The sequence below is a fragment of the Pleurodeles waltl genome, chromosome 6 (genome assembly GCF_031143425.1).
Source record: "Pleurodeles waltl isolate 20211129_DDA chromosome 6, aPleWal1.hap1.20221129, whole genome shotgun sequence".
Taxonomy (NCBI): Eukaryota; Metazoa; Chordata; class Amphibia; order Caudata; family Salamandridae; genus Pleurodeles; species Pleurodeles waltl.
The window spans coordinates 657,326,787-657,352,500 of record NC_090445.1 but is presented as its reverse complement, the minus strand read 5'-3'; the positions used below and the strand labels follow the sequence as shown (position 1 = coordinate 657,352,500).

The following is a 25,714-nucleotide window of genomic DNA, read 5'->3' as shown; positions in this document are numbered from 1 at the left end:
AGAAGAGCACCTGATGGGAAGATCCAAGGGTGCCCATTTTATTGAGCTTGATAGGAGAGTGATCAGTAAGAGAGCGCAGCAATAGGTCAGATCCCAATGCCCATGTACATACATCTCTGGTAGTAAACTAGTAATTTATGCAGGAAGATGCATCATTTGTAGATTAATAAAATGAGAGATCCTTTTGTTTTGAAGGTATAAATGTCTGCTTAGAATTCTGTAAATGGCGCATGCAGACATGGTGTACGTTTAAGAATATGTAGTGGATCTTGTCCAGACCTGCGTTAAAATTTCGCCCCCACCCGCATCTAGGGCACTGCATGTGTGCATTCATTGCTCAGAAAACGGTGTGTCTGTGTTTGGTCCATGTGAATTTTTCAGAGTTAATCACACCATGCATTATCAGATATCTGCCTTCCACTCCAGCAGTAGTGTTGGTATGTCTAAACTGGATAATCCTCCTGGCCAGTATTGCCACCGTCCTGGAGTGTGAATCAACTGAAGCGAAGTATCTGTGTATGCCCCAGGTCCTTGCAAATCCTGCCTCAGTACTTGTGGTTAAGGGAGTCTCATGCAGGTCATAGCTATGTTATGTCTTCTTAAACCAAGCTCTAGATTGGTCTGCTTAGGCTTATTTAACCCGCTGACATGCCAGGTTAGCAGTTTAAGCGTAGTAGTATTTAAATTTGCAGATGCCATTTTATATGTAATCAGTCCACAATACACTAACCCTGCTATCAAGGCATCCACAAGACTATAACTTATTTGAACAGCCTTCTACCTCAGTGTCCTGTCTGCACTGATGCTGTAACAAGAATATAAGGCAATTTACATGGCTGCTACAAGGAAGGCCCCAACACTGTGGACCCCATCTAACAGTAACCAATATCCCTCCTGTGAAAAAGATTACCCTTCAAACATAAACTCCTTAAGCTTACAAGCTTTTTATTCGAAGCAAAGTTCACAGTGTGATTCATAGCCACGGAATAGCAGTGGCTGGCCCACCATGTTGGGACCCTGAGCACCATATGCATCACAGACAAACAGGCAAGTATTTTGGTTTAAAAATAAAATAAAAATAACCCCCATAGCCGTTTACCATGAAATGTTAGCCAGACACTCGCCCCTGTGTTATGGAGTGACTCTTGAAATAAAAGAAATCCTATGCCAGCTAACGTATCATATCAAGTGGATTAGTTGCCCCTGTGAGGCCCACACATCCACCATACACGTTGTATATGGTTAGAGAGCTCAAAATATATATTAGAAAATATGACGGTTCCAACATACTGTTTGTTACTCAGTATATTATCAACTTGAGCCAAATCTCAATCAGTCAACTTCAGGCTGCGATGAGGCAGATACATTGTTTTGAGAAAGTTCATCACAGTTGCTGGGTCTGTGAAAATTAATAGGCTTGCAGCTGTGCTTTCTCTCAGTATCTTAGTTTGATATAGCATTGTATACTTCAGACTTAAGGGCAGCAGTTTCTTTTTTTTTTTTTTTTTTACAGGCAGAAAGGCCATCCTTGCCCCCTGAACGGCAAAAGTAAAATCTATATATAGTGACAGAGAGATCACCTAGTAATACAAGTCCATTCTTCCCAGGTCAGCCTTAAAACTAGATCCTTCTCTCTATATAACTGAGAATCATTGCGATTATGGGATTAGGTAGAGCCCCATGAGGTGGCCTTGTGGCCAGAGACCTACAGGCTTGCTCTGCCACAAAATGGGGAGAGAAAGGGGTTTCTCCAAACAGCTCCTTCATTTTCTCTACGAAGAGCTCAGTTGGGCCAATGGTGGTGGACTTCAGGATATCTAGTATGCGCAAATTGTTACACCATGACCTAGATTTTAAGTCTTCAGTCTTGGTGCGTGAAAGGTCAATCGCTTTCTCCAACTTTTGCATCTGTGTGGTCTACGTGGATACAGTCAGAAAAATACTTCTCTGGCATGTCCAGCCTATCTGCATATTTATCTAATCTTTATTTCATGTGATTGATTCTGTCAATGTGTCAATTATGCCATCTGTTGAATGCAGACTATGCCTCATCTCCATTGGTAGTGTCTGAACATCTGAATCTTCACTAGTCCGAGTACCGATTTGTGCCTCTCTACTCTGTTTTGTATTTGCTTTTGTGCGTTAACGTGTTTCAAAAGTGAGATTAGCCTGATTTTTCTCTGCGTTGGCCATAGCTACAGCAAAGGGTCAACATGGCAATGAGGTGGGGAGTGGCTGAAACTACAGGCCAGCCAAAATGGTTTCTACAATTATTAGAGCAAAGAGGACGCTGTTCAGTTTTGGGTTGCCTATGTATCCTACATTAACAGAGAGCTACTAGTATTCTCTGTACGCAGGGTCCCTGCTGCTTACTCCAGGTGAGTGGTTACAAAGGTGCATGCAGGTTGAAATAACCTACCAGCTTGAGAGAGGAGCATAGTCGTGTGTGTGTCTCTCCCTCTCGCTCTAACTCAGCCGTCTCTGAACAGCAGACCCAGGCCGTGCATGTCTCTCCACCAGAGACCTCAATTCGTGTAGCTTCGCAAGGCCACAGGTGTGTTCTCTTCCGAGCTGGCCCCTGTCCTCCGGCCCCGCTCCTCCCCTCCCGCCCCCTGTATATTTACTTTCCAAGTACTCTGGCGTTAGGTGCACTCTGGTGTCTCCCTCCAAGTCCTGTCCATGGATCCTCTACCATGCCACAGATGCCTAGAGACCTCAGTGCAGCCCGTATTAGGGTTGCTACCTTTCCACGCAGAAAATACCGGCATGTGCTGTTGTTTCAAGAGTCCGCAAAGGCCCGGACAGGATACTAAATAGGCCTTTTAATAAAATCGTCTGTATTCATTTGTAGCATGGCTTTTCTGCCTGTGTTTACTTATTAGCCAGAGCAAGTTAATGCAGCTCGAGAATACATTTTAAAGTTTTTTTTCTGTTTATATTTGTTGAAGGAATGATGGATATATAGATAAGTGCAAACAAATACCGGCTTTGGGAGGTTTTGCACCGGCTGGAACATTAAAATGCCGGTGCTGCAGGTAGAAAACCGGCCAGGTGGCAATCCTACTCCTTATCCCTCTTCCTCCGCTCTCTGGCCTTCTTGTTTGACTCCAGTAATTCGACCCTTGCAGGCCACCGTAATCACGGACTGCGATCTGACATCTAAAATTCAGCAATGAACACCATCCCAGAGTCTGCAGGAACTGGAGAACATTACAAAGCCGTGAATATGACTCCGTGGAGAGGGTTTTAGGATACAATCCCATAGGTTACAGGATGAGATCGGAAAGCCACTCTAAGGAGCAGCCATCGTGGTCGGGTGCTCTCTGGCGAACCCATTTAAATAGGTTTCTTTAGGTATACTTGGCCACTTCAAATTCTTCCAGTTGTACTCTTATAGAAAAGGAGGTGCTTTAATTGCGCAGGTTCTTGTACCCGTCAAGTTACAGACTTGAGTTTACAACCTTGACAGACCACTTTAGCGGCCTCCAAGGTAGTTTCGACCCGATAATTCAGGGACACTCATAATAACCATAACTAACCCAATTGGATTACCGCATCACACGGAATGTGGCCACAGTTATTACACTAATCTCCTGTACATAGAGGCTTGTAGGCCTGCAGATAATAAAAAGATTTCTCAACATGCTTGTGCCTCTGAAATAAGCACCATTTTCACGGCAACAGAGTTCTATTTTATGGGCAAGAATCTATCTCACTGAACAGATTCACCACAACTGCTCAAGATGTACTCTTTGATGATTACAGAGCATTCAGCAATACTTTTTAGGGGCATCAACGTGCAGTGAGATGTATTTATTAAACTAAGCCCTGCCTAAAAGACCAGCCCACAAAGATCCAATTTCATGTTTCTCATTCAGACTTTCTTTAGGAATGTGTATATCTGTGGGTCGAACATGGCCGAACATTTACGCTTATTTAATCTGTTTTACTTGTGCATCTAGCAAGTACCAGCAGACTGTTTCACACGAATAAAGCACGATTGGTGATGTTCTTCCATCTTGTGCAAGCCTCAAGTGAGTACATGAAGCAGTTTGCTTTTAACACAGACCATAAGACCATTGTTTCACTTAGTGCAAGCAGTCTCCATATTTCCATACGGAAGCTGAGGTGCAGGGAAGTACGGCGATTTATTCAAGGACACCTCATGTGGTTTAGATAGGAGTATAGGATAAAACTAGCTGCAACACATCCACTAATTTATGCAACACACCACTCCCTGCCCCAAAAAATGAGAGGCTCAATGCTCTATAGAAAGAAAAAGAATCTGGAGATTGCACAATGGTAGCATCGTTGAAACGCTGGTAGAGGGCGCTGCAAAGTCAGATATTTTTGCTTGATTGGTGCCCCTGCAGACATATCCGCCGGGAGCTGAGTGGCAAGACTGCCATTAACTGCTTCCGCTCGGCCATGGGACGAGATCACGGGCGCACTGTGAATAACAGAGAATTTGACTCATCTTCTCCAGCAAATGTAATCACGGAGGGCCAGCCCAATAAAGACTGGTCTTAGTATTTTAGCACAGATTTACTTCTCCCCGGACTGAAAGTCTTGATCAAATCCATAAGAGTGAAACGTATCGTCTGTTAGATGCTGATTCAGCTCTGCATAAGAGAAATAAAAGGAAGATGTCTGTGTAGAGACCGTGGAGGTGGAGGCTTGTCTGAACCATGCCAGACGGGAACAATCATTTATTAAGTTTGTATTTATTTTAGGGAGCATGCCTCACAGCGACCTAAAACCTATTCCTGTTCCCAAGGTCACGTTCTGATAGAAGCACCGATTTGCTTTTCTTCCCCATTTTCGGCTCTAAACGAATTCACTCATGAGTTTCTGAGAATGTCATTTTTTCCAACCGTCCACAGACGGAAATTTCAGATGCCATTAGGCCAGCTCGGAGTGACTCACGAGAGAGAGAGACGGACGGACTGGGAGAGAGAGAGAGAGAGAGACGGAGGAGGGAGAGAGAGAGAGTGGGACGCACTGGGAGAGAGACAGAGACGGACAGACTGGGAGAGAGAGAGAGACGCACTGAGAGAGAGAGAGAGAGAGAGACCTGCGTAACATAAACATACCTTTAAACAATAGTGGTAATAGGACAGAAGGCATCATGTTGTTAATTTGCTAGAATGCAAACCACTTGTACAACGAATGTGCCCCTGGCCAAGAGTACATTGATTTACTTTATAAAAAAAAAATACAGGTTTTAAACCTTTAATAAATTAATGACTGTACCTGTTTGATTTGTATTGAAAAATATATAAGCCTCCTACCTCTAATTTTCAGAAAATGTTCTTTTACCGTGTTAGCTCTTTAACATTTTCATAACTCTATTTTATGCAAGTGTGAACATGTAATTCCACTCCGATTGATCTCGTGGTTCTCTATTCAAGGTCTGGTCCAGAAAAGCATAACGTTCTTGATCACATCAAAAAAGTATCAGAACCTGGGTTGCTTTTTATCTTTAAAAACAAAAACTGGACAAAGACAGAGTCTACCCTATTCTGCAGAACACACTTTTAATACAATAAAAAAAAAAAAACGAAGCATGTTTCCTGGTGAGTTAACGCTGACTGATGGGGGAAAAACGTGTAAGCTAACCAAACTCAAATCCGCTGTTCGTGTGGTTGTGGTCGTCTCTTTGGGGACTGTTCTAGGAATGAAAGGATACAGCCAAGTTGTAGGGACAGAACCAGGCTGTAAGTACAACAGCAGGTTTCAGTACCCGCTTATTGTCTCCAAAGCTTTGATTATGACTCATCTAAACATGTTTTAGCCCTTCTGGAAATTTAATTTACAAACTTATGATCTGGCTTATCAAAGGGAGAGGGTGTCAGTCAGAGCCAGTTGCTGTACAGCTGGCACAGTCACTGAGATTGGATGTAGGGAGTTCACACTCCCAGTGAATTGTAAGGATGGAGATTCACAACAGTCATGAATTAGCAAGATGGAGGTGTCCCAGCCCTTATAAGATGAGGTAAATTCACGCGGGTGGGGTAGTCGGAGCAGGGAGTATCCAGATAAAATGATGTTGGCCTAGAAGCTCACCATTATGATGTGCTATGGAAGACATACAACGGCTCTGTAAAATAAAGGCGCTACCAGACTTCCATGCCGGATTGGCTAAGGAGAAATCACAGCACCCTCTATTTGAGACTGGACTCTAAAGGCAAGCATGCAGGCTTGAAACCACTGCAGTACTCTGTATGCAAGTTAACTCTGAGGAAGATCAATATCTCTCCAGACATGCACAGGTGGCTGATGTGGAGTCATAGGACATATATATATATACAGGGATGTGGAATTCCTATTGCCTGACGCCCGGGACATCCTGTTTGGGGTCAAGGGCAACAAGTTTTTATGTTTACTTTGTCCTTGGGACAAGTAGGCCCAACCCTCTGCAGCACAAACCCTTTGGCTGCCTGTTTACAGAGAGTGAAACTCTCTGCAGTTGAGGTAATGTGTTTCCAAAAGACAATGCTGTTTGAACTTGTATTTATGGTTCATTATTTGAAAGCCTTCATTATTAGGGTAAGTGCTGTAAATAAATGTTTTAAGGTCACACTTCACTACTGACGTTGGTTCCAGTACAAAAAAAACAAACATGTATACACATTTTTGAAAAGTTTAGGCTATGAGGCTAAGTATAATGCTCCCAGAATGCTCTCTGATTAGATGCAAATGAAGTGTCATTTAGTAAAATGTGTTGATGCATGCTAGTATTTCCCAAAAATATTTCTAATGGAAAATCAGTGTAACCATTTTCAACACGATTATGGGAAGCATGAAAATAAACAAACACTGACAAAGCCAACTGATCTGACATATTTTTATAAGTCTTTTAGTTTCATCAATGCGTGTCTTATTTTGACATGGTTTTTGTAACACTTTATTGTTGTGGGAGCTACCAGGCCCTCAACATTGTAACAAACACTGGCAAAAAAAAAAACCAAAAAGTTTTTGAACTCTAAAAGCACACGTTGCCACCAGTGGCAAAACAAAGGCCCCGCAGCCGCCCTCCAGGGGGCCCCTTCAGCACAGCACCTGCCCTGAGTGAGTCTGGAGAGGGGGCTCCTCCATGTTCTTTGCAAAAGGGCACCCTCCAGTTTCGTTATGTCACTGATTGCCACTGTAGTTCCTGACACTGAACAAAACTACTTTGTGTGCCAATATGCTCCGTGTGGAAGAGCAGAATGCGATCACTCACAGTAAAGCCAGCCGAAAGAGAGAGAAATAGAAGTTTAATAAAAACAAAATGTCTTTGTTAACACTAGACCTAATTAGGGACCAAGGCCCACATGTAGGTAGCTTTTTGCATGTCGCAAACTGCGACTTTAGCTGTTTGCGACGTGCAAAAAGCACACTGCGATGCACAAACCCAGTTGTGCGATTCGGTAACCTGGTTACTGAATCGCAAAACGGGTTTGCGACTCGCAATTAGGAAGGGGTGTTCCCTTCCTAATTGCGACTCGCAGTGCAATGTAGGATTGTTTTATGACCGTGAACGCGGGCGCAAACCAATCGCAGTTTGCACCCATTTCAAATGGGTGCTAACACTTTCGCAAAACCATTGTGAATGTCACTGTAAACATTTTTTCAGAGCAGGCAGTGGTCCTGCGGACCACTGCCTGCTCTGAAAAAATGAAACGAAAACGTTTCATTTTTCGTTTTTGTAATGCATCTCGTTTTCCTTTAAGGAAAACGGGCTGCATTACAAAAAAAAATAAAAAAATGCTTTATTGAAAAGCAGTCACAGACATGGTGGTCTGGTCTGCTGTTTCCAGCAGGACACCATCCCTGTGAGGGCCGCCATTCGCAAGGGGGTCGCAAATTGCGACCCACCTCATGATTATTCATGAGGTGGGCATTTGCGAAGTCCTTGCGAATCACAGATGGTGTCAGGGACACCATCCTACATTCGGATTTGCGACTCGCAAATTGCGAGTCGCTCTGACTCGCAATTTGCGGGTCGCAAATCTGAACCTACCTACATGTGGCCCCAAATTCTTAAAGAAAGTCACAAAAGTGCACCCATGGTATATGTCGTACCCCTATAAAATATTTGTGAACTGTATTTTAGCATGGGTAAATACGATGTGTAGATTTGCTCATGTGAAAATCTATTGAGCATTTGCAAGTTCATTTTCCCTCCAGCCACTTTCTTCCCAACCCTGGAAGAAGTTCTAATTCTGCCATTGTCAGGAATAAATGTCCAACCTTTCTTATTATGGGAAAATATTAGAGAGAAGCTGGTGAAAATCTTTAAAACATGCAGGTTAGTAGGTTTGCAGACTCAAAGGCATTCCAGCCCTGGAACTATTGCTTACTGCTTCCTCCAGCCCCAGTATGCAGATAGGTGGCAAAATAAGGAAATTGCTACAGTAGGGATTGAAACTGCAAGCCCTACTATGGTAGTAGCCCTGGCATAATCAGAGAGGCTATTATCAGAGCTCTTACATAATGAGATCGCTGCCATAATTTGTCGCCACACTACATGGCACCAAAGGGACAAGTAGATCTTTTTACAGGACAAGTAGATTTGAGAAGCAACCTGTCCCCTGGACAAGTAGATATTTTAATAAATTCCACACCCCTGATAATATATATATATTCCAATACCACCAAACACCGGAAACCCAAAGCAACACAAATGGTGGCGGTCAGAGCGTGGATCCAGCTATCCACTTATATCGTTCGCCAGTTCCTCCATAATACAATGGACATGCTCGGACAGCAAAAATGTGGTCACATATATTGTTTAATTAATAACAGATGCCTCCTCACAACGCGTTTCAGCCGTAGCCTTGTTCACGTGTGGGCCGGCTGTTCGCTTTACATAGTAAATACCCTTCAATACATAAACATAAATAATGGACTGCCTAAATCAAATACATATGATCCACAGGGAAAACGGGCGCCATCTTTAAATGTCCAAAATATAAATATTACCTTTCCACCAATATTTTAGTGGAAATACAAATCACAATATTCATCACATATAGAATTAGTACACCTCTAAATTATAATTAAATATTTCAATTATTACATTAAATTATCTCAATTTGATAACCCTAATATCAATGAACTGATTTGTATTCCCCATAAAGGCACATTCCTGTTCCAGTGAACATATTTTATCAGATATCATCGCTTCACTTAATCCAAACTCCCTGCCTCACATTTGACATGTAAACAAACCAAAAACCAGAACCCACGATTCAAAAAATTAATAATTACACCACCGTGATGTGCACAAAACAAATAAAAAAATCCCTCCTAGAAGTTCTACCCAGCAACAAATTTCATATACATCTAAGCCAAATGAACATTAATTTCTTCACTTGAATTAAGACCCTCAGGGCTCAAAGTATTAAGCCTAATTATCATCTTGGATTCCAAAATCCTCAATTTCCTCTCTCTATTGCCACCCCGAATGGTTGGCCTAATCTGGTCAATAACCACAAAACTAAGCAGCCTTTCATCCCCTTTATGTTTTGTATGAAAGTGTATAGCTACAGGGTAGTTATGATCAAGATTGCGGATGGCTCTGATATGTTCCAAAACTCTTTTTTAGCTTTATGTATTGTACTGCCCACATACAATTTATTACACTGACATTTAAGGCAATATATACAAAAGTCAGTGTTACAATTATAATGACCCCTAATTTGGTGAATCCAATGGCCATTATCACCGATCAATTCCACACAATTATCACTGTACTTACAAACCTTACAATGTTTGCAACAGAAAAACCCAGCCGGATTTCCTGATGTCGACATTGCCTCATGTCCACTGGTTACCATATTAGGACTTAAATCATCTCTAAGTGATCTACTTTTACAAAAAGTAACCAAGGACATGTTCGGTATATGGGTACTTAAGGCAGAGTCTGTTTGTAGAGTATGCCAACTTTTATTGAGAATGTGTCTTAAAGTGTGAGCCTGGTTGGAGAATGTCGTGATGAATCTTAAACTATCCTCCGGTTTACACATATCACCCCTTGAGTATAGCAAATCCTCTCTCTTGATATTATCAACCTTACTTTTTGCTTGTTGAATGATCTTGCTGCTATACCCTCTTTCCTGAAATCTCCTGCACATGATCACACTTTCTCGCTGATAGTCCTCCCATGTACTGCAAATGCGGCAAGCTCTTAAGAGTTCTCCATACGGTATAATCATAATAAGCTTAAGTGGATGTGCACTATGAGCATTCAGTAAACTATTCCCAGTAGTTGTTTTTCCTATGTAACCTGGTACTTAAAGTGTCCTTTTGAACTGTCACTTCTACATCCAGAAATCGAATCTGCTTCCTACTGTATTGTTCACTTAAATGCAAATTGTATTCATTCATATTCAGAGCCGCCACAAATCCTGCTTCAGACTCTTCATCTCCTTTCCAAATCACAAAGATGTCATCTATATACCAACACCATAAAACGACTTTATCATAATAGTCTGGTATATTGATGGATAGCTGCTCCTCCCACCAGCCCATAAATAAGTTAGCATAACTGGGCGCAAAACAAGTACCCATCGCTGTTCCCTGGACCTGTCTGTACAGCTGATTATCAAATAGGAAAAAAATATTTCTAAGGCAATAGCTGATCATATCACAAATCATCTCTGTATGTAACAAATATGAAATTGATCTTGCTCTCATAAAGTGTCTGATCGCCAGTAACCCTATATCATGTTGAATACAAGTGTACAGACTCGTGACATCCATGGCTAGGACTAAGTAATCACCCACCCATTGGAGGCCATCAATCAATTAAAAAAAATGTGTTGTATCTTTCAGGTATGATGGAAGACTTTCCACAAATGATCTAAGAAAGCAGTCTATATATATCTCGAAGTATTCTCCAACAGAGATCCCAAGGCAGACACAATAGGTCAGCTTGGGGGAATTTCCCTGTTTTTGTGTAACTTGGGCAGAAGGTACAATAAAGTTCTAATAGGAAAGTCACATTTCAAAAATTGGAATGCCTCCCAATTCAACAGATCTCTATCCTTCCAATCAGACAATAATTCATATTACCCAGCATTGGCTGCCTTAACATCAGTCAACTTAACTTGTATATAACATTTACAATCTTTCAGTTGTCTCATCCCTTCTGCTATATAAGCAACTTTATCTAAGACCACTACATTACCTCCTTTATCCGATTGTCTGATTACAAAGTTGCAATCATTTTTTAAACCTTGTAATGCCGTTTTTTGAGAATCAGTAAGATTATGACATTTTGTACCCCTCGATTGGTATCTAATCTTCTTCAATTGTTTAAGAATGTCTTTCTCAAATACATCTATTGCCTCACATTGAACTACTGGTGCAAATATTGATTTCGGTTTGAAAGAGGTCGGACAAGACATATCCAGTTCAATATCTAGATCTGCCAAGTTTAAAAACAGGATCCTCTTGCGCTTCAACCTCATCATGTAACATAGATCGTGTATGTAATACTCCTATATCAGAAATACATAGTTTGCTGACTTGCCCTTTGTCAGCAACCTGTAATTTTTCTGTCACTTTCGTCGGATACCATTTTTTTTAGTTTTAACTTCCTGACAAAATGAAAAAGGTTGATTCTAGTTTGTACATAATCAAAATCACTCATAGGCCAGAAGGAAAAGCCCAATGCCAAAAGACCCGATTCATGATCAGTTAATACTCTACTAGACAAATTGACCATAGTCATAATATTCCTTTCCGGGCTCTTGCTGTAACACCGGTTTGCCTGGGCTCTTCTTTTCTTTCCTCATAACTTCGCTGCACGGTTCCTCTTCCCCTGCCTCTCATTCCTCAACCCCTGCCTCTCTGAGGAAATACTTCCTTCCTTTGGTCTGTCCTTCCTTGATTGAGGAGGGGGAATTGTTTTTAAAAAATTAGACCCATTCACACTTATCAGCTCTAGATCAGTTAAGAGCCCGGAAATGCATTTCTGGATGCATCCCCTAAAATATTTACAGCACCTGGCTCCGGAACATGATTCTGTTTGCCCCCCCCGATTTTCTGGAGTATTATACAAAAGGCGCAGTTCTAGGACGTGGATACGGTGGCGTGCATGGTGCAGGCCTGGCGTGCGCTTCTGCAGCAGGCTGGGACCGGGGTACCGTTTGCGCGCTCGCGCCGGTGCAGGAGGATGTGCACCCACGTACACTGGGGGGTGGCCGGATGGACGAGCATCTGCGCGCGTTGCAGCTGATTACCCTGGGATCTTGGTATCCTGAGAACTCATTTATCTCTGTGGACGTTGCGCTCAAATCAGGGAGTTCCTGCGGTTCAGATACCCTGGGTTCCCTGCGGCGCTCCTGACGAGCCGTGTCTTGGAGTTTACTGTATAGGTCCCTATCTCCCTGCGGCCTTTTCACAGGCCTGTATGTGTGCATGCAGACAACTGCCCCCGTGGTGTCGTCTAGGGCCAGAGCGCAACTGGAGATAGATATTGGGGAGACCCTGTTGGATGAGATATGGTGGTATTGTTGTGCGCACATACGTGAACTCTCCCCCAACTATAGACTAGTATTATTAAATTTTAAATTTCTGCATCGCTTGTACCTTACGCAGCGACGTCTCAAGAAGAGGAGAGTTCGGTCTGATGACAGATGCGATAGGTGCGCAGTGCTGGAGGCGGATTTCATACGCCTGGCGTGGGGCTCTGCGGGGATTCCGGCTGGATGTGCTGAGTGCGCTGGAGGACATGATCGGGCTTGAGTTGCTGAGGCCCCCTAAACCTGCTCTTCAGGGATAGGTCAGGGAGATCCCCCCCAAAAACTGGAGACTGGTGGGGTTGCTTCTGGTGCTGGCGAAACGCAGAGTGGCGATGTGCTGAGGTAGAGGTCAGACTCCCCGCTGTCAGGATTGGTTGCTGGATGCTGCCTACTGCCAGGAGTAGCTGGTGGCCTATTGGGAACGAATGCCGCCCAACTCTCGGCCACAAGATGTGTGGTCCCCCTTGCGGGTTTTCCTTGAATCTGGGCTGCAGAGAGGTGCAACGGAAGCTGGGGTCTGAAATTGACCACGACCGCTGGGCCCCCCTTCTCTCCCCTCTGGTGAACTGAGACAACACTTTGTTCCTTCGGGCTGGCTGTGATACCTGCGAGGACTGCCTCTTCTCTTCCTTTTTCTCTTCTTCTCTTCTCGTTAGCTATCTTTTCTCATTCCACTGTTTCCCAATGCAGATTGTGACATGCATAATTGGACTATCTACCCCTTGTCTGTTTATACTTTGTCTACATGAAAATGTATTAAATGCAAAATCGTCAAATAGCAAGGTATGGTTATCCGTCAGGCTCGAACGTTAGTTGTGATTTTTGCAATTTGCTCTCTGAGGGTTCTGCCTGATGTATCGGAGCTTTTTTCTTGTTCTGTATACGAGTAACTACATAAAAGCAATAAATAAATTAAAAATAATAATAAATATTAATGTAAATTAAACATATATGTATTTTAAGTGCAGGACACAAGAAATAAATGCTACATCAGTAATTACGTATTTTACATTTAAAATTAGACTGATTTGAATATCAGATTAATTAAAATATTCTCCTAAAGATTAAATTTTAAAAAATCCTGCCCTAAGTAAAAAAAAAAATATATATTAACCATTAATAAAAGTCATATATATATATAACGAATTAAAACTAATTTTTTTATATGTTAATGTTACATTAGTTTATAAATTCGTGTTACAATATGTTAAAATAAAATAAGGTTGATATTTTATGTATTTAACATTACATTATATTTATATTAATTGTATTTATTTATATTTCTAACCGTTTTCATGAACATTATTTTCTGTGGGGTCTGTTTTAGGTCACTATCTCCATTATATTCTATGGGAGGGTGTTTAAGTACCAGCAGTTGGCTGTGCATGCTGCTGGACCTACTATACCTCTTTGCTGGAGTACATTTACTACTGTTTTGAGTCCTTTTGGTACTTGTCACTATAGAAGTGCAGTTTGTGAATAGGAGCAGGATTGTTCTTTTGTGGGTGGGTTTATGTCTCTCCCTACACCCCTCCCAGCTCCTCCACAACCCCTTGTTCACTAATATTCCCCCATTTTCCAGCCACTCACTCGCACCCCTGCATTTACTATTAAAACGTATACCTAAGCATAGGGTGACTCTGCAGTCGGAAGATAGGACAGACTGAGGCGTAGGCCTCCGCACATAGTTTGTGACTAGCATTTTATAGTACATTTCCAGTACTAGAAAATCTACTAGGAAGTGCAGTTTGTGAATATGTTTAGATGAATCCAAATAGAGCTCTTTTGCATCGTTTGTTGCGGTCTTGAAAGTCTGGAATGCATCAAGCACTCCTAGACCTATCTTGAACACCTATAATTTAAAACAAGTATTTTTCTTCTACATGTTGCAGCATCTTTTCATAATTAGATTCTCAGAGCTTACTGCATGTGCTTGATTACCATTCTAAAGAAAAACGTTTAGGTCTTAAAATTCTGGGTAAATTACTGATGTAGGATGACATTTTTACTTATACTCTGCCTTATCACATTTTGTAACAGCTAATGAACTAGTTAAGACAGTTTTTTTGTGCCGAATGCAAGCAAAAAAAAAAAAAACGAGAGCACTTGGAAGTAAGACAAAATGCAGCAGCTACCTACATAATGCAATACCTATTTAATGGTTTGGCTTGAGAGCGCAGCTGTCACCAGACAATTATGTGATTGTCACTAGAGAGGGGCTTTTGCTCCGCCCACGTTTGGAGCCAGGAGTATACATGTTTTGATAGGGCAGAAGTTGTGTGCTTCCACGAAAATAGTGCTTGCCCGCCAAGCAGCTGTGATCATTTTCTTTATTTATCCAGGTGCCTAGGCTTGAACTTTCAGGGACACACACACACATGGCACTGGAATTCTATGAAAGTGTATTACATAACAAAATAATTTATGTTGTTTTTGTCTGGCAGCAACACTGATGGGAGGAGGTCAGTTATTAACCTACATGGATTTTTAGGTCTGGCTTGACAGTGCAACTGTCAAGTAATCTTTTAATCTACCAATATTATTCTACAGTTCTTTGCTTCTACACAAACACATATTTATTTCCATGCTATTTACTTGTAATGCTTCACATTACAAAGCCACATTCCTTTAAAGCCAGACCTATAGGCATTACCAATGCTTGCTTTCATCCGTTCATTTAAGCACATAGCTTCAAGGTGATTCATGTCATGCGTGATTGACACTTTTAAACTCTTCTAACTACTTTCCAAGTGAACTTTGCTTTCTGAGGTTTGTAATGCTGCTTTAATCACTACATGTGTTTAGACGTAGCAACCCAGCATGGTAGGCACTTTTGAAAAAAACAGGAATTGTTGAAAGTGTCACATGTGACGGTGGGCACATCATGTCATACGCGACAGCTTCGTATGTTAGCCTACACATATGTCCACTAGTACATCATGCTTTGCTTTCATAACCCACGAGCCTTGTGTCTTACAACTAACTGAACTTGGTTCACTGCTCTCTCGATGCTCATACCGAGAACACCCAGTACTCCAGTGAGGCGCATTAGCAGGTGTTCCCAAGAAAAGCAGCACCCAACGTACCAGAGCTGCAATACTTATTGCCCATTTAACAATGCACATTCGCCCGTACGCTTACAACGTTTCACTCAGTATGCCCTGCAGCAAGGGTTATGTTACAATTGTTGCGCACTGACTGCTGTGTTTCTTTTGCTGTATGGCTGTCTGCATTTCTATCGTACTATATCAAAATGAGTGCCCGTAGGAACGCATTTAATGTGTTTGCAGCAATGTAAAACCTGCGCATACACTTCTAACGGAGCATCACGGTGTCGTGAATAGCCTGTAAAAGCCGCGAGACAGCATTTTTGCTACTTTATAAATAAAAAAAAAAGAAGATTTTTAAACTACAGACGTGTCCCTTTGTGCAAGTGATATATTTGTAAACACGCGGTTCAAAGTATTCTCTGTTGTTACAGTGACATCCCAAACCAAAGAATCAGTGGAACTATCTAAGAACCATCGTAGTCTTGGTATCTGGCACGAACCAACGAAGCCGCGATTATTTCACGTGCTTCATGACATACTCATCGAAAAATATGGAGTCCTGGAATGCATTCAGTTATGCAAAAACTATGTAACTCTGTGGATTGCAACAATAACCCCATGAAGAAACAGTTAAGAATGGTAAATGGCGGTAGTGTGGAGGAGCAGTGGCACCCCCCGAAACAACCCAACCTTTTAGGAGACTTCTACTGCTGCAGGGAGCGCTGTCTATCTAAGGGGTCGCTATGGCGGGTCCACAGTCTCCCAGAAGACCTGTGGCTGCATAGAATATGGAAGAGTTGTGTACTCACCACAGGGGAGCCCATGGTCGCCGCAACAGGTCCGTCCTTACTTGTAACTGGTACCACTCTGTCTGGCTACAGAAGGCACAAACCACCTCCCGGAGCCTGTCAAACTAAGTAGTCTTGGAAATAGAAAGAGGACTTCCAAAATGTATACAATTTCGCGGCCATCTTGGAAGGTTTATTCCTCCAGTTTTTTTTACATAATTTAAAGGCGAGAAGGTCATAACAGAGAGCAAATGGATTGCAAACGATTGATTAATATTATACACTAGCTTTATTTTCTATTTGTGAATCGGAATATACAGTGTTTATGTATATTCTCTTTTAACCTTTGTTAACACCTTCGCTGCCAGACCTTTTCCCCCTCAGGTGCCAGGCCTTTTTTGGCTATTTGGAGCAGTTCGCACTAAGGCCATCATAACTTTTTGTCCAAATAAGCTACCAACGCCAAATTTGCGTCCTTTTTCCCCCCCAACATCCCAGGAATTCTAGAGGTAATGCTGCACGACCTTAGGCTGGGAATTCTGTCAGGACCGGAGGCTCAGATTATGCTTCTCTTTCTATGCTTTATTTTTAACAGCAGCCAATCAAAGTAAAAAACAGAAAAAACGACAAATACCAATAGTCCCATCAACACGTGATGACTTTAGAGGAGGACTCCTATAAAACGCTGCCTCACATAATTCAACTCCTCTTTCTTTGCTGCTTCGCAGCCAGTTAAGTGCATTTTATCCTTACTTCACTTGTATATGTTATTTGCCTTATCGCGCAACGAGCATTTTTTATTAATTGTTTCTATTTTGGGAGCAGATTTGTTTCCCTCCCGGGGGCGGCCGCTCGGATCGCACCCTTTCATCTGGTGCAGTGGGAGCAGGGGAGCGAGGATGCCTGGGTTTGCCGCACAGTCCTCTTTCTATTTTCAGGCTTGTAAGCTATTTTTAGCACGCTCGCGCATTGCTGAGCATTTTTCATTTACACGAAGAGACGCATGCGATTGTCTCTATTGCCTGTGGTATTGCTCCCCGTGTTACACCCCAAATAGAGATTCTTGGGGTTGAAAAAGATTTATATTCAGGCTGGGTCTGGTTTTTTCTTGTCTGTAGGGCAGCTCCCTCCACATCCTAATGTAGATTTTCCTAGTAATTTATGAAGGAAAGTCTTAATTGTATTAAAGACACAGAGGTGAGTGTTATGCTTATTTTCTTGCTTTTATTTTTAATAGGAGAATAGTCAAGAAACAAAATCACCAATCCCATAATGGCCAGAGGGGAGATCTAGGCCAATGGGAATAAAACACTGTCCAGAATGGACCAATCAGAACCTAACCTAACCAATATATACCTATCTAAACCACAGGCAGTCCTCTTTTCTTGCTGCTCGCAGTCAAGATAAGTATATATTTCTCATATATCGTATTCCTGTATTTATTTTCAACTGAATTCAAAGTTGTGACTTTCGCTTATTAATTTTCATTGCGTGCGTTTTGTCTGGCGTTACGTTAGCATTTTCCCCTACTTGCAGTTTGGTTTGGTGCTTTCCGGCGCCCGTTGCTCCGTTTTCCTAAGCTATTTTTAGATTTTTCCTCCTTCCGACAGTCTACCTTAATCGGCGTTTTACCGGCAACGCGCCCGGCTTCTTCTATTTTTTCTTATTGAGTTCATATATATTTAACCGCTGTATTGAGGGTTGGTTTTCTGCCCTACTTTTCTTGTTTTTTCAAACTTATTGCTCATTTGGAGCCCTATCTGCTGTTTTACAGCATGGCTGGTTATGAAGACCAGGCTGGTGATGAGTACTAACTGGATGATTCAGCTGGGTCCTTTGAGCAAGATTTGGTTTATGCATTGGACGCTGGAGTGCGTCATACTGTTAATCAAGCCTTGGCGCAGGCAATCAGACCCATTAGGCATCACCTTATTGGTTTTGCGGAGCAGCAGGGATGGGTAGCCCCTTTGGGCGTCCAGACATTAATAGAACCCTCCCTGTCTGGTGCTTCCCAATCACTCCAACAGAGCCATAATCTGCATGCTGCAGACTTTTGAAAGCCTTATCAGGGCCATGGCTAAACAGCACAACTATAGTGCGTCATCTCAAAAAGCTAAGTCCAGAGAAGATCTGTCTTCTTCCTCTTCAGACCATTAATCTGAGCCAGGGGATGATCCTCCCCGTAAACACAAAAAGAAATCTCATCACCAGGAGGAATCTCTGCCTACTCCTAAGGTCCTAACGTTTCAGCCGGAAGACATTGTCCATCCACGATCTTCCTTCTGGATGACCCTCCTGAAATGGCAGATTATGTGGACACGGACTTGATAAAAAAAGGTCGGTCCAGGTTGCGGTCTGAATGCCCCAGACCGGATTTCTCCTCTAAAGTAACGGAGACTCCGGAATTGGACCCTACCTTGGTCACCTTTTTGAAGAAGTCCTTTAAAGATCCAAAGCAGGGCATTGATCACGCCTGGCGAGGTTGTCAGGATAAACCATTCAGATGTCGCAGGCCCTTTGATGAAGATTTTGGAATTGGCTTTTCAGGCCAAGGAGTATTGTGAGGCCATTAACCCTGAAGTTTTGGTGGGTTGGGCCCAAAGAGCCCTTTGTTTCCTGGGAAATGCAAATTGTGCTATTTCTTCGAAGCATTGCCGCTCCATTTTGATTAAGCTGTACCCCAAGTTAGCAGACCTCGCTTCTTCTGAGTCGGATCCCATGGCTCAAGGCTTACTCTTTGGCTCCCCGTTCCTCAAGGGACCTTCAAAATTTGTTGCAAATATGCAAATTTGGACAAGGCCCAAGGCTCTATTAAGAGGGTCCTTCGTCTACTTTTTCGAGGGGCCAGATTCTACAGAGGGTGTGCCTTCGGCCGCTTAAACCATCAAGGTCCTCAACGTGGATACTACCACCAAGGAAGAGGTGGCTTCCAAGAGTATGACGCCTCCTCCTCAACTTTCTACCTCTCCCGCCCAATAGTGGGTTGCTCCAGATTCCGCAGAGGGAGATCCAAGGGAAACCAATCCTTCTCCCAGGAAGCAGGATCTACAGGGGAGCCTGATAGTAAGTTCAGAGGTAATTTTGGGGGGGCAGGACAAGGGATTTTCTGCAAGAGTTGTGCAAAATTACTTGTGATGCTTGGGTCCTCGAGACCATTCAAGGTTTCAAACTTGAGTTTTACGAGTCCCCTGTCCAATTTATTCCTCCCCGTCCAACGTATTTTTCCATTCAAGAGCGCAGTTTCATTTCCGCAGAAGTTTCTGCGGTTTTGGCAAAAGGCGCTATTGTCAAGACCTCAAAGCACCCTTCCGGTTTTCTCAGTCCTGTGTTTCTTGTAAACAAGAAAGGAGGGGGGGTTGCGTCTTGTTTTGAACCCAAAAGAGTTCAACAGATTCTTAGTTTATTGACACTTCAAGATGGAGTGTATCCACTTGTTGAGGGACATCCTCGAGGAAGGAGACCAGATGGTTCGTTTAGACCTCAAGGATGCTTATCTAACCATTCCTATTTTCCTTCCCCATTGAAGGTTTCTTCAATTTCAGTGGGCAGGCCTCTGATACGAGTACAAGGTTCTCCCATTTGGTCTCTCGTCAGCCCCTTGGTGCTTCACGAAGTTAATGCGGCCAGTGGTAGAGTACCTTCGTTCTCGAGGGGTATGTCTAATAATTTATCTAGACGACATTCTCATTATGGCTCAAGACTCTTGTCTTCTCCTTTCTCATCTAGATTGGACCATTTCCCTGCTTCAGAACCTGGGATTTATCATCAATGTCCAGAAGTCGGTTCTAATTCCGGCTCAGCAGATGGATTTTCTGGGCTTCCGGATCGACTCCAGCTGGTCTCAGTTAGTTCTTCCCCCTTAAAAGATTCATTTAATCAAGAGGGAATTGAGGTTGCTATTGTCCAGACAGACTATGGGCCTGCTCTCTTCTTCGAACCAAGCGATTTTTCTGGGCCCTCTCCATTACAGAGCCCTACAGAGGTTAAAGATTTCCCATCTGCTGATGGGTCTCAATGAAAGATCATGTACTCCTTTCGGAGGAGGCTCGTTCAGAGATGAATTGGTGGTTAGACCACATGGAGGCGTGGAATGGCAGAGCTATTTTCAGCTCTTCCCCGGAGAACACGATAGAGTCCAATGCCAGTCTGTGGGGTTGAAGAGCCCGTTGCGGCTCAGTCTCCACAGGGGGTCGTTGGTCCAAGACGGAGCTGAACCTACAAATCAATTGTCTGGAGCTTCTATTGGGCACCTTTGCAATCAAGAGTCTGTCCCCGCTCAAAACGAACTGTTTCATACTTCTCCGTATGGACAATATCTTGGCAGTGAGATATGTCAACAAATTGGGGGGGACCAGATCTCGCATTCTAGCGGAGATTGCCAAGGATTTTTAGCATTTCTGCCTGCAGCACAGGATCTCGGTGATAGCGGAATATCTGCCAGGGAGCAGCAACTCGGTCGCAGATTGGAATTCTCTGCACCTTTGAGATTTCAGCGACTGGAGGCTTCACCCCAAGGTCTTTCGGGCACTATATGCTCGGTGGGGTCCCTTTTCGATAGATCTATTTGCTTCCCGGCTCAACCGTCAAATCAAGTGCTTTGTCAGTTGGAGAACGGATCCGGAAGCATCAGCGAAGGATGCATTCCTTCAGGATTGGTCTCTGCATCAAGGGTATGCTTTTCCCCCCTTTTTGATGATTCCCAGGGTGTTGGCGCAGATACGGCGTCAGCAGGCGGATCTTGTTCTGGTGACTCCTCTTTGGAGGTCCCAGGCCTGGCCATGGAGTTGAGTTGCGATCATTCGCTTCTTCTCCCGTTCAGGAGGAATCTCCTTCAAGACCCGTTGAACCTTCCTCACCCGCTTGTTCTTTCGGGTCAGTTGGCCCTGGTGGCGTCTTTCAGGGAAAGATGGAATATCCCAGGCCTTTCGCAGGAGTTTTCCACTTTCATTGCGGGATCCTGGTCTTCCAGTACGCATAGGAGGTATGCTTCTGCTTGGAACCGATGGAATGCTTGGTGCAGTGCACGGAACGCACATCCTTCTTCAGCAGATTGCAGTTTGGTCTTATATTTCTTATCCTCTCTAGCTTTGCCAGGTTTGGCATATAGATCGATTAATACCTATCAGTCGGCTATATCGGCGGGTCACTTGCCAATTGAGGATAAGCCAGTTGGCGAGCTTCCCATTGTTTGCAAGCTGTTGAGGGGTATCAGGTTAGCCAATCCCCCTCGTCCTCGTTATTCAACCCTGTGGGATGTAAATGTTGTTCTTCGTTTTTTAGAGGCTTGGCTAATAGGTTCATTTCTAGGAAACAGCTTTCTGCCAAGCTTACTATGTTATTATGTTTAATCTCCTGTAAAAGGGTGTCTGATGTTAGGGCCCTGGATTTAGCAGGGAGGGTCTTTTCTCCCGAAGGAGTTTCTTTTTCTTTTTCAAGAAGTACCAAGTGTAATTTGAAATCAGATTCTTATCCTAGTTTTGTGGACAATCCCAAACTGTGTGTTGTGCAATGTCTCCAGGCTTATGAGGTAAGTACAGAAGAATTTTGTTCTGATATGGGGGGTCAATTGCTAATTTCCCTAATTAAACCTTATCACCCTATTTCCTCAGCTACTCTGGCCAGATGGATTCGTTGGCTTTTGAATGAAGCAGGAATTGATATTTCCAGATCTGGTGCTCATTCCACTAGAGGTGCCAGGGCCTCAAAATCTTTTGCTTTGGATTCTCACCTGGAGGATATTTTAAGAGCTGCAGATTGGTCTTCCCCATCTACATTTAAATCTTTTTATTGTAAGCCTATTGTTGATATTGCTTCGATAGTGGTGGAACAGCTTTAAACAAGCATAATCTGAGCCTCCGATCCTGACATAGAATAAAACAATTTCTAGCATTTGCGTTAAGAATTTTTCAATTCTATTAAGGACACGGAGTCGAGGATAATCCCACTGCACTGTTGACATGTATTTTGATTGGTCATCTACTATCTGTTTAACATTTTCATTGACATGTTATTGTGTTTCAGTGATTTACCCTCCCTGTTAATATGTATAGAATTATTTCTATTGTGATTCAGTTTTTATGGCCTGATTTTTCATCTCTTCCAGGGACGGAGGACAAATAAATTGGTCAGTTGGACAGTTCGTTGTACTGAATTCCCGAATGGTTATGGGATTTTTTCTCTCCTGTTGTCTCAAGATTTACTTAATCTGTTGCAAATTTGTTTAAGCAAAGTAAGAGGAGTTGAATTATGTGAGGCAGCGTTTTATAGGAGTCCTCTTCTATGGTCATCACGTGTTGATGGGACTATTGGGATTCGCAGTTTTTTATTGTTCTTTACTTTCATTGGCTGCTGTTAAAAATAAAGCATAGAAAGAGAAGCATAATCCTCGCCTCGGTGTCCTTAATAGAATTGAAAAATTCTTAACGCAAATGCTAGAATTTTTTTTATTATATAAAAAAAAGTGGGGTAGTTATGCCCCCACTAAAACTTAAGGTGGTAACAGTCTTTTAGCTCTCCCCCGCACACTAAAGGATCTTATCCCAACGGCAAGCAAGAGGACATTTGATTATTTTGGGTTTTGCTTTTACATTTGGGCCATGAGAGCTTGTCTAACTCTCAAAAGTGTCCCACTTGGAATGGTGAGGGGTGCACTTTTTGGACTTTGTGACGCTGCCATGTAGAAAAATCTATGAGACATAGACACGTATGAAAACTAAGCATCTGGGTGAGTCCAGAGTGGTGTGCTTCACATGCACCCCACACCATTTTCTTACCCTCAATGCCCTGCAAACCTCCAACTTTGCTTGAAATCACACATTTTCCCCACATTTTTGTGATGGAATATTCCGGAATCTGCAGAAATCCACAAAATTCCTACCACCTAGCATTGTTGCATCTATACCAATAAAAGTTCCACTCCACTTGTTGGCCTCAAACATTTTTTTCCCAAACTGCCCTTTTGAACCTGCTTTGGTTCCCCCTCAATTTCAACATGTTTTTGGCTCTTCCCTGTCACAGGCACTTGGCCCACCTACACAAGTGCGGTATCATTTTTATTGGGAGACTGAGGGGAACATTGAGGGTTAGGGAATTTGTGCCAGTGCGGTGATCTCACACAGAAATGTGGGAAAAATATGATTTTTTAGCTGAATTTGAGCTTTGCTGAGGATTCTGGATAAGAAAACACTGGGGGATTCAAGTAAGTCACACCTCTCTTGACTCCCTCAGGTGTCTAGTTTTTAGAAATGTCTGGGTTTGGTAGGTTTCCCTAGATGTCTGCTGAGCCCAGGACCAAAAAAGCAGGTGCCCCCCCCAAAAAACAAACAGGTAGTTTTGTATTTGATCATTTTGATGTCTCCATGTAGTGTTTTGGGGCATTTCCTGGAGCAAGCACCAGGCCTACCCACACAAGTGAGGTACCATTCAGGAGACATGGTGGAAGGCTAGGTAGAAGGAAGTTTATGGCTCCCCTCAGATTCCAGAACTTTGCAGCACCGAAATGTGAGGAAAAATTGTTTTTTTGCCAACTTTTGAAGTTTGCTAAGGATTCTGGGTAACAGAACCTGGTGAGAGCCCCACAAGTCACCCCATTCTGAATTCCCCTAGGTGTCTAGGTTTCAGAAATGTCCAGGTTTGATAGGTGTTCCTAGGTCCCGAATGAGCTAGAGACCAAAATCCACAGCTAGGCACTTTGCAAAAAAAAAGATCAGTTTTCTTTGGGAAAATGTGATGTGTCCATGTTGTGTTTTGGGGCATTTCCTACCGCGGGCATTAGGCCTACCCACACAAGTAAGGTACCATTTCTATCGGGAGACTTAGGGAAATGCTGGGTGGAAGCAAATTTGTGTCTCTTCTCGGGTTCCAGAACTTTCTATCACTGAAATGTGAGGAAAAATATTTTTGGGACAAAACTTGAGGTTTGCAAAGGATTCTGGTAACAGAACCTTGTGAGAGCCCCACTAGTCACTCCGTCCTGGATTCCCCTAGGTGTCTAGTTTTGAAGAATGCACAGGTTTGGTAGGTTTCCCTAGGTGCTGGCTGAGCTAGAGGCCAAAATCCACAGCTAGGCACTTTCCAAAAAACACTTCAGATTTCAGTGTAAAAACGTGATGTGTCTATGTTGTGTTTCCTGTCGCGGGCATTAGGCCTACCCACACAAGTGAGGTACCATTTTTATCGGGAGACGTAGGGGAACACATAATAGCAGAACAAGTGTTATTGCCCCTTGTCTTTCTCTACATTTTTTCCTTCCAAATGTAAGACAGTGTATTCAAAAATACGTCTATTTGAGAAATGCCCTGTAGTTCACATGCTAGTATGGGGACCCCAGAATTCAGAGATGTGCAAATAAGCACTGCCTCTCAACACCTTATCTTGTGCCCATTTTGGAAATACAAACATTTCCTTGATACCTATTTTTTACTCTGTATATTTCACCAAATTAATTGCTGTATACCCAGTATACAATGAAAACCCATTGCAAAGTGCAGCTCCTTTATTGGTTCTGGTACCTAGGGTTCTTGATGAACCTATAAGCCCTATATATCCCCACAACCAGAAGAGTCCAGCAGACGTAACTGTATATTGCTTTCAAAAATCTGCCATAGCTGGATAAAGTTTAAGATGAAAACGTTTACAGAAATTGCTCTTTTGTCACCTCAATTTCAATATTTGTTTTATTTAGCTGTTACTTTCTGTAGGAAAACCTTGAGTGATCTACACAAATGACCCCTTTCTGAATTCAACATTTTGTCTTCTTTTTAGAAATGTTTAGCTTGAAAACATATAGCCATAATTTTAAAATCCCAGATGTCTGTCACCATTTACAGTGTTAATATCTACCTACTTTGTGAGTCAATTAGATATCATATTTGATTACTAAGCTGTACTTATTTATTGTCTTCTCTAACATTAAAATATAACAGTATGGCCAGTGGCAAATCTAATAGAAAGCCTTTGCTTACATAAATAGTAGGGAACACTGTACCTCCAGGCACGTCTACTATTGTCCCACAAGACATTGCTTCTATGGACCTTATTTTAAAAAAGATCTCTGCCCTGGGGATCTATGGATGTAAAATTTCAGATCTCGCAACAGAAATGAAGACAATACAGATGGATCTAAACTCTTTTCATACCAAAGTGGAAATTTTAGATCAAAGAACCACTTTTATGGAAGAGAAATTAGATAATGCAGAGTATTGGGGTCCGGATATCTGGCACCTAAAACAAAAAGTTATAGATTTGGAAGACAGGGCCCGAAGAAATAACATTAGTTTTTATGGAATTCCAGAAAAAATGGAAGTCAATAATGATGTGAAGAACTTGCTACTAACGTTAAAACCGCGGCTACTGAACATAT

At 42.6% G+C, this 25,714-nt stretch overlaps 1 protein-coding gene across 1 annotated transcript in view; it reads right to left on the bottom strand.

Annotated features, from left to right (window-relative positions):
• The window catches only part of CYB5R1 (cytochrome b5 reductase 1), a 136,185-nt gene extending 119,702 nt beyond the window's left edge, over window positions 1-16,483 (bottom strand). The window contains exon 1 of the mRNA XM_069239014.1: window positions 16,375-16,483. Coding sequence (XP_069095115.1) covers window positions 16,375-16,389 — 15 coding nt within the window. The 5' untranslated portion in view covers window positions 16,390-16,483. The remainder of the gene's footprint in view (window positions 1-16,374) is intronic.
• Window positions 16,484-25,714: the final 9,231 nt, after the last annotated feature.